Source organism: Quercus lobata, chromosome 10 (genome assembly GCF_001633185.2).
Source record: "Quercus lobata isolate SW786 chromosome 10, ValleyOak3.0 Primary Assembly, whole genome shotgun sequence".
In the NCBI taxonomy this organism is placed as follows: Eukaryota; Viridiplantae; Streptophyta; class Magnoliopsida; order Fagales; family Fagaceae; genus Quercus; species Quercus lobata.
Genome location: NC_044913.1, coordinates 51210414 through 51219970, shown reverse-complemented (window position 1 = coordinate 51219970; position 9557 = coordinate 51210414). Strand labels below are relative to the sequence as shown.

General features: G+C 35.1%; 1 protein-coding gene across 2 annotated transcripts; it reads left to right on the top strand.

Moving 5' to 3' along the window:
• Positions 1-238: 238 nt before the first annotated feature.
• LOC115963566 lies at positions 239-7969 on the top strand. 2 transcript variants are annotated; one of them, XM_031082617.1, is made up of 5 exons: positions 239-777; positions 1187-2166; positions 2656-3000; positions 3587-3678; positions 6744-7969. In XM_031082617.1, exons 2-5 carry the CDS (start codon positions 1213-1215, stop codon positions 7597-7599), a joined length of 2247 nt encoding a protein of 748 aa, XP_030938477.1. In that variant the 5' UTR covers positions 239-777; positions 1187-1212; the 3' UTR covers positions 7600-7969. The 2 variants fall into 2 exon arrangements, with proteins under 2 accessions (XP_030938477.1, XP_030938476.1); XM_031082616.1 differs by having other exon boundaries at positions 239-1074.
• The last annotated feature ends 1588 nt before the right edge of the window (positions 7970-9557 follow it).

Here is a 9557-nt window from a genome sequence, read left to right as displayed (position 1 = left end):
TATTAAAAGTATAAAATCACATAATTTAATAATTAAAATTTTAAAATATATAATAATATTTATTTTATTAAATAAAATTATAATTTTAAGATGAAATCAATTTTGTAGTTGCCTTATCCATAATAACATAAAAATATATATTTATATATTTTTTAAAATTCTTCGTAAATATTCCCATCCAGTTCCTGCAAGAATTTCTGATACCTTTCGCTTCACATCACATCCACTAGCTCACCAAACCAGCAAAAGCTCTCTCAGCTCCCAAACACTTTCTCTCTCTAATATTTCTCTGGGTTCTGAACCCAATAAAAAGCCAAAGTGGGTCAGCTTCCAATTCTTGTATGACCATATGATTTTAAGTGCATGTGTGCATATGTCTGTTTGTCATAATCTCAGACTCTGACAGCTTTTCTTGTTTCTCAGTCATGAAATAAGCCTCCTATCAAATTATTCCCTCTCCCACCTTTTTATTTTTATTTTTATTTTTTGGTTTTCTGCAAATTTTCAGCACCATCCCTATGTCCAGTACATTCACTTTTGCTCCTTATTTACTTCTAAGATAAAGTTTCTTTTACCCTCCGCCAAATTTGTGACTTTTCCCATATTGGGTTTTCAGCAGAAGAAAAAAAAGTTTTTACCAAGTCTTAGTCTTTGTTTTTTTCTGGGTTGGTGCATGTTACATTTGTTTTTCTCCTTCTAATCCAATCTGTACACAATTATTACTACCAATTGTGGGAATCATATTATTTAGTTTCCTAGTTGGGTTCTATGATTAAGGTAATTTTTTGATAAAAAATCCACCAGGTTGGTCTGTAATTTCCTTATATTTTGTTTTCTTTACTCTATTTAGTACCAAAAAAGCTGAGACCTTCCAAATCTGAATCTCAAATCAGTGGTAAAGTCTTCTCATTTTTTGGTTGTCTATGCTGAGTCCCATTTTTGGCGTCGAATTCCATCTGGGTTTAAAGTCTAATCCCAGTTTTCCTTGTCTGCAAAGCCATCAGAGTCCACAGATTTGATTCTTTGCCTCAACTTGGGCATTGACAAGAGAAACGCTTCTTTTTTTCAATCTGGGTATTGAGAAAGTCACTTCATTTATAAGTCTTGTAACCTCTTTATGCAAGGTTTTTTGTGTGTTCACATCTGAAAGCTTGAAATTGAAAATTTCTCTATCTGGGTTTTGCAGTGTAATGCAAATTGAAGGTCACAAACATGGCCAATCTTGTTCCTGGTGTACTACTGAAGCTTCTACAGCACATGAATACTGATATAAAGGTTGCTGGAGAGCACAGGTCATCTTTGTTGCAAGTTGTGAGCATTGTTCCAGCTCTTGCAGGAGGTGAGTTGTTCTCAAATCAAGGTTTTTACGTCAAGGTTTCAGATTCCTCTCATGCCACTTATGTATCTCTACCTGATGAACATGATGATCTAATTCTTAGTGATAAGATTCAATTGGGTCAGTTTATTCATGTTGAAAGGCTGGAAGCTGCCTCACCGGTCCCAATTCTTCGTGGGGTTAGGCCGGTCCCTGGGCGCCACCCTTGTGTGGGAAGCCCTGAAGATATTGTTGCAACTAAATCATTGGGATTTCTGAACAATAACTTGTCTTCGGGTCTTAAACCCGGAGAGAAATTGAATTCACCTAGGAAATTATTGGGGAATAGTCATGTTGGGGAAAAGGAAAAAGTTAGATTGAATGGTAGTGTTAAAGATGAGCAATTGGATAAGAAAATGGGGCCTTTTGGTAGATCAAAGTCTCAGCCATCGAAACCGGTATCCAATGTGGAAGTAAAGAAAGAATCTTTGGTGAGATTGAAGCCGTTCAATTCAAGGTCTATTCCTTCATCTCCGACGAGTTGTTATTCCTTGCCGTCTTCTTTTGAGAAGTTTGCAAATGGGGTCAAGCAGCAGGCGGATATAAAGAGTGGGAAGGCAACAGCTAAGTTTGGAGTGGTGGAAAAGGCAAATGCTGCTCGCACGACTAGTCCTCTGCCCTATGGGAAGAAGTTAGCAATGGGAAACTCGATTAAAAGTTTTGTTCAGGGGATTGAGCTGGGGGCAAAGGCTCTGAGGAAGAGCTGGGAAGGGAACATGGAGGTGAAGGGTAGAGAGAGTTCTAATTTGAGGGGCACCAAACATGATCCAAGGCACGAAGTGCGAAATTGTGTAAGTTATATCATTTTTATTACTTAAAATTTTCAATAGAATAGGAGTTTGATTAATAGTACTCTTTTATTCAAATACTTCTAAATGATGTTAAGCATTTTGGACCATAAGCTCTGTTGAATTTAGTTCATTCTGTTTCTACCTTGGGTTTCCTATGGATTTTCTATAATTTGGTCTTTCAGCTTGTCATCAATGATGGTTTTTTCAAAATTTGAGGTGTGCAGATTAATTTAATTTTCATCTCAGTGTTTATTGCAAGAATTGAGTTGATGTCATCATTTATATCGTGGTGTTTGTTTCCAATTCTTAAAAACCCAAATATTGGATTGATGTCCTCATCTTTTATTTGTCATGAATTACTGACAGGTCTGAGGAATCAATTGCTGCATTTCTCCAATTGTTTTGTGCTGTTTTTGTTTTTGTTTTTTTTTTTTCCCCACCTTCAAGCCAAGCAACCATGAGTTTCATCTAATCAACATGTTTTTCCAGGCTCCTAGATTAAGTACGTCATCAAGGATAAGTACATCATCAAGAATAAGTACGACAAGTGACAGGTTGCCATCCAAAGAGGAAAATATGTTGCAGTCATCTACAAAGAAATCTAAAGGGGAAGATAAGGTTCAAATGTCTGTAAAGAAAGTTTCTGCAAATGGGACTCTGGATGCTCAAGAAAAACCAAGTAAGCAAAAAGCTTCTGTTGGGAAGAAATCATCGGATGTATCTAGTAATGGACTCCCAGGAAACTTGGTCAAGGTTTCCCTTAATAGTAGAAGATTGCCAGATGGAAGTGTTTCATGGGCTTCACTCCCTGCTTCTCTTGCAAAGCTTGGAAAGGTACATTCTTTAACATATTGTAGCTAGGTAACCTGCGCTTGAACTATTCTTTGTTGAGCCATCACTATTGAAAGATTTTGCTACTTAAGAAAATGGTATATTATGTTTGCTACAGAAAATTACAGGGAAGTAGTTTTTAATATTGCTTTGACATCAAGCAAAAGAAAGTGTTTAAGATTCCCAATGTATTAAGAGTTTTGCTGAAGTAAACAAGCTAGAATTACACAATAGTAAGTGTCAGAGATCTGTAAGAGGCTTAATCCTCAGGTCATGAGCCATATGTTTCTGAGGCTCAGAGATCTGTAAGTAGCTTAATCCTCAGGTCATGAGTCATGTTTCTGAGGCAATAGTGCAGTGATTTGAGTCATCCAATCATTTCCTTTGGGGAAAACATCTATTATATAGATCTCATACTGTTGTACTTGAAAAATCCTTATGATATAGCAATATGTTACTGCACAGTAGCATGGGTTTTGATTCAATCTTTCTTTTATACGTAGAGATAGCACTCTTTCCTTTGGAGGATAAGTTCTATGGCTATTGGATTTTATTTTTCTTATTCTATGCATCCACATTCATTTGACAGGAAGTTATAAAGCACAGAGATGCTGCGCAGGTGGCAGCAATAGAGGCTATGCAAGAGGCTTCTGTGGCAGAGAGCTTACTTCGATGTCTAAGGTATAAATAGAAATGAAAATTAATATAATAAGTTACTGGCAATGAAAGTAGAGGTAGTCTTTGTTATTTTGTAAACTTGGAATCAATCCTTGGCTTATGATTTCTGATAATGACTCTCAATACATCCCATGGTCAAAATTTTGAGTATCATAGGCTAGATTCAGCATTACTGATGTTACCCTGGAGGGAAAAATCATGTAACTTCATTTTATATCCAGAACTTGTAGGATGGAGTAACTAGAGTCTGAGGAAATCCATCATTTTATAGCCTGCACCAGCACTAGGGGATTTTATTTATTATTGTTTCAGATAAGCATCTACTAGGTTAAACTATTTGCAATGAAATTGTATGTATGGTGGTGATCAAAGTAAAAAAGCTTTACTATGTAGATTGTGAAAGATAGTGTTGGCTCTGCTTGGTCTAAGCACTTTGAACATTCTTGCGTTAAAAAAGTAGTTATACTACTAACATCTGATTAGTCTATAGGAATCTAAGTGAGGAAGAACCTTCAAAGCACAAAGCTATGCAACAAGGACACTGTAATATAGTTTTTTGCTAAAAAACTGGGCATTGGCTATAGTTTGTTGGACACATTTTGGTTGAGATAGTCATGTGAGACAACTTTTATTCATGGTCATTTTTTTTTTTTAATTTATATATATATTTATATATATATATATATAGGTCTTATATAATAGTAGGGTTGTCCTCATTCAAAAAAAAAAAATTAGTAGGGTTGTCCAGTATTTGAAAATGTCTAACTTAATTGACTAGGCTTTAATTTTTGGATATGTCAACTTAAATTTTCCCCTTTCTCAATCTATGGTTAAGTCAGCGACATTGGAGTTTTGCATAAGATAGCAATTAAAATTATCTCTTGTGTTTTTCTAGTAGTCTGACTATGTTGATTACAGATACCACATATGATGGCTTGGTCACATGCAAATCATTTATACCAAATGAATAGTGCTACAAGGGGTAAAAACATGGGGTGATATGGGGAAGAGGCATGATGGCCTATAGCAATTAAAGGATAGCATCTAGAAAACATGGAGTTGGTGTAGCCATATTTGAGGAATTGAGTTATAGAGCTTTCTTATATGGAGTAAAGTAGAGTGGATTTAGAAATCCTGATTGACAAACAAATCATGTATTAATAATTAATCGAAAAACATGGTTGTGGATGTTTTGCTGGGCATGAAATGTTACAAGCCTGCCATTGCAGGCTTGGAAAGCAGAAAATCCCTAGTATTGATGGTTGTTGAGTTAAAAAAATTAATTATATGGGTTGTGGGCCTTGTGGCATACCTGAACTTAATCTACCATGGCATTTCCACCACCACAGCAGGAGTGGAGGTAAAACTATGTAATGAAATTTTATTGGAGTTTAGAAATCTGATGAGCATAGTTTCAAAACCTGTCTTATATTTTATGTTTATTAATTAAGAAAGAAGAGCCTTCAGGATCCCATAAGAAAGTGGAAGGGCCTAAGTAGAAAGAGGGGTGGACTAGCTCCCTCAAAGTGATAGATCCTCACTTTTGGCATGGAAGAAAAGTGGAGGGGGCACTTTTTGTATTCTAAGCTGTATCTTGAAATCAAACTCAATAAGTAAATTGATATATTGGTGCTATTTTCAACTTGGAAAAATGGAAGGGATTGACTTGATTTTTTGGGCATTAAATGCAAGATGGTGAAAGCTCTTAGATTATCAGAGAACATCAGCACTAATATGAAACATCCTAAGAACATTATTAGTATCATTGTCATCAGCTGCAACTGCAGTAATTACAATAACAACAGTCCCTGCTTGAAAAAGAGCACCTTGTGACAATTTTTGCATTTGGGAATTAATATTGGAGGATTTTGAAACCTCCCTCTTCCAGGGAGGTTTTCGATGTTAGATCCTATTACAAGGTACTACATTCCACTACTCAATCCCTGTTTCCTTGGAAAGCTGTTTGGAAGCCGAAAGCCTGAAAGTGCCAATAAAGGTTAGTTTCTTTATTTGGACAGCGGCTCTGGGGAAAATTTTAATGATCTATAATTTGTGGAAGCGTTGGGTAATGGTGATTGATCAGTGTTGCATGTGTAAGAAAGACGGGGAGATGATCAATCATTTATTTATACACTGCCCTGTGGCCAGAGAGTTGTGGAACTTGATAATTTCTTTATTTGGGGTCTAATGGGTTATGCTGAGTGGTGTTGGCGGGTAGTGGTGACTGATTGGTGTTACATGTGTAAGAAAGATGGGGAGATGATCAATCATTTATTTATACACTTCCCTGTGGCTAGAGAGTTGTGGAACTGGGTAGTTTCTTTATTTGGGGTCTAATGGATTACGCTGAGTGGTGTTGTGGAATTGCTATTGAGTTGGTCGAGCAATTTTAAAAGTAAAATAGCTATGCCTGTGGTGATTTGGAGCATGATCCCTCACGGCATGTGGGGTATTTGGCAGGCGAGAAATGCTCTTATTTTTTAAGGAAATGAGAGATTGATCAATGACTTGGAGCTGTCTTTCCTCCAGTTATTGCTAGAGTGGACTAATGCTTTGGGTGTCGTTTCTTTTGTTTCTGATTGATTTTCTTGATAGATGTACTTTCCATATTCCAAATTTTGATGTATTGATGGTTCCATAGAACACTGCCTGTGTGCTTTAGTTCCTTGTTATATTTTCCTTAATTTCAAAGAAGTTTTGTTACTTATAAGAAAAAAAAAAAAAAAAAAAAAAAAAAAAAACTTATTAGAGATGGTCAGGGTAAAACCATAAAATAATTGCTTCAGAAAAGCAAAGCAGGATGAGGGACATGACTGCTCAAAATTCGGATAACCTTGAGCTATGGGTAAATATACAATGCCAAGTTAGCAAAATGAATTAATCATGCTTTCACTTTTAGCTGAAGTTCCACTACCAATCCTTTAGCTATTATAAGGTTTTTTTAATTTGAAAAAAAAAATATATATATATATATATTTTTCTGCTTTACAGTATAATGGCTGTGATCTACATTCATGCATTTTTTTTTTTTGGTGACAATAATGTTGTGTGAATTCTCCTATTTGCAGCATGTATTCTGAATTAAGTACATCATCTAAGGAAGATAACCCACAGCCTGCAGTTGAGCAGTTCTTGACTCTTCATGCGAGCTTGAATAATGCTCGCATGGTTGCTGATTCTATATCAAAAACTATTCCATGTGGTACGTCTCCAGATCATGAAGAAAACCTATCAGAAGAAGCACTAAAGGTCATGTCAGACAGGCAAAAACATGCGGCTTGTTGGGTCCAAGCTGCATTGGCAACCAATCTATCATCTTTTGCTGTTTTTAGCAAAGAACCTAACTCAACTCGAATTTCAGCTCCTACCCAAAAGACAATCCCAGTGAATCAACCAATATTAGTCCTAGAAAATTCTACCAAGAATACCTCAACAAAAACCCAAGGCAAAGCCCGCCAGACAGTTAGTTCTAAGATTGCACAAGGAACTACTCGCCGGCAAGGGGATGTTTCAGTCAACAGCCAAAAGCCACAGGCCCAACCTCCACCAGAGTGGGTTAGAGGAAATGGCCTTGATGAGGCAGTTGATTTGGCTGAGATGTTGCAACTGCAGTCCCAGGATTGGTTTTTGGGATTTGTGGAGAGGTTCTTGGATGCTGATGTGGACACCTCAGCATTGTCAGATAATGGTCAAATAGCAGGAATGTTAACTCAGCTCAAGAGCGTGAACGACTGGCTGGACCAAATTGGGTCAAGCAAGGATGGACAAGAAACACCACATATTTCAGCAGAGACAATTGACAGGTTAAGGAAAAAGATATATGAGTATCTTCTTACACATGTTGAATCAGCTGCTGCTGCACTCGGTGGTGGTTCACAATCATCACCACGGATCCAAACATCAGAAACAAAAGTTAGAAGGTGACTTGATTTTAGCTTGGCCGCAAAATGTGGTGTTTACAGTTCGTAAATGTGGTACTAATCTGTGGCTGCTGTGCCCGTTGCCTGCAGTTTATTTATTCGTGTACATATATCCTACATGGGTTTTGGGTATAGATGGAGTAATTACTATTTAACAGGAAAAGCTTTGGATATGAAGTGCATGGATTTTTTTCCCCCTTTCTGGAAATTTGTTCAGTGAAACTATACAAATTGAAACAATTTGGAAATTAGAGAAATTGTCTATTTTCCTTTGCCCCCTTGTAGATTATGCAGAACAGAGTTGTTTTCTTAACATTTGGTTTTATTGCCAAGAGAATTTATGAATATATCTGTCTTAGGATGAACTTGAACATTTCCAGTCTGTTGTCTTGTAAGGTGGGAAATCATATGAACAATTCAGGTACCAGTGTGTTGGTTTAGATTCTTTGGAACACAGATATGGGCCTCGTTTGCTTGGAACATTACCACATCAGCAATTAGCTTTTTGCTTTGCATTTCCTACAACATTTTCAGAAAATCAAAAATTAATAACTATATTATTAATCAAATGTTAAAATTTCAAGTTTTTTAGTCTAAAATTATGTATAAAAAATAAGTTTATGGATCGAATGATAAATAATTTCCGGTTGGCATGAAATTTGACTTGTGTATTAAGAACATAAAAAACATGTAATCTAATAATTAAAATTTTAAAATATGTAGACATGTTAATTCTTTTAGTGGGAGCTGTAGCCAAACATTCCAAAAGCCTATTTTAATCAAGAACTTATTGCTGCATCAATGGTTTCAGAGAATACATGACTCTTTACGGTGCTAATATAATATATAAAAGTGAATTTTTTTATTTTTTTTTAAGAAATAAACACACACACACACATGACTCTTTATGGTGCTAATATAATATGTAAGGTTTCAGAGAATACATGACTCTTTATGGTGCTAATATAATATATAAAAGTGAGATTTTTTTTTTTGACAAACAAATACACACACACAAGGAAGAGAGAAAGATGTTCTAACACAGGCACACTACAGTTCCATTGAAAAGTCATAGTAACTTTTAAGAGAAGGTGTGACAAGTTATACTACACACAACATACTTTCTTAAGCGATGTGGGATAATTATCCATTCTTTTTTTTTTTTTTTTGAGAAACAAATACACACCAAAAAAAAAAAAAAAGTGAAAGTTGAGAGAGCCAAAATAAATAAGAAAATAAACGTGAAATACATGTCGAAGAAACAAACCAAAATTTTAGGAGAGCCAATTATCTATTTTAAGAGCTGTTTGTATTTAAATATATTTACAATGGGTGAAATTGAGGAAACAGATTTTTTTTATTTGTTTGCATATGGGTTACAAACCACTTTTAAATTGGATTGAAATTTAGGGGAATGAAATTTAAAAAAAAAAAAAAAAATCCCAAACTTAAGGGACCAAAATAAAAACAACTCTAAACTTTAATGGTCAGAAGAATAATTTCGGTTTAATAGAAATATTGGAATTATCTAATTTATTAATCTTTTTGCATATCATTACCAAAATAATGTACGTACAATGCTGAACTCATCGTGCATAAGATTGGTTGAAAAAAAAAGGTTGTACGTTTCAACATCCACAAAAAAGCACAATTTTAAAATATTTGTCGTTTCATAATAGTTACACTCCAAAGTGATACAAAATATTTTATGAAGATCAAATAGATTTGATGTGGCAATGAGAAGTTATTCTTCAGGAAATTGAAAAATCACCATAGATTCTACCTGCAATGAGATGAAAACTTTAAAAATAATCAACAAGCAAAAAAAAAGTTAAATAAATGGCAGTCCTGGCACCAATTATTCACCTATTATTCAGGAAACTTTCAAAAGAATATGAAATTAAAAAGTTAATAAAAATAAAAGAGGTTCTTTTCTATCCAGAAAAGTCCTGTGAATAAAGT

Excerpts from the sequence above, each read along its gene's own strand:
- LOC115963566 (XM_031082617.1), top strand. The coding sequence starts at position 1,213 with ATGGCCAATCTTGTTCCTGGTGTACTACTGAAGCTTCTACAGCACATG. Across the intron at positions 2,167-2,655 it reads GGCACGAAGTGCGAAATTGT|GCTCCTAGATTAAGTACGTC; the intron begins GTAAGTTATATC and ends ATGTTTTTCCAG. Across the intron at positions 3,001-3,586 it reads CTCTTGCAAAGCTTGGAAAG|GAAGTTATAAAGCACAGAGA; the intron begins GTACATTCTTTA and ends TTCATTTGACAG.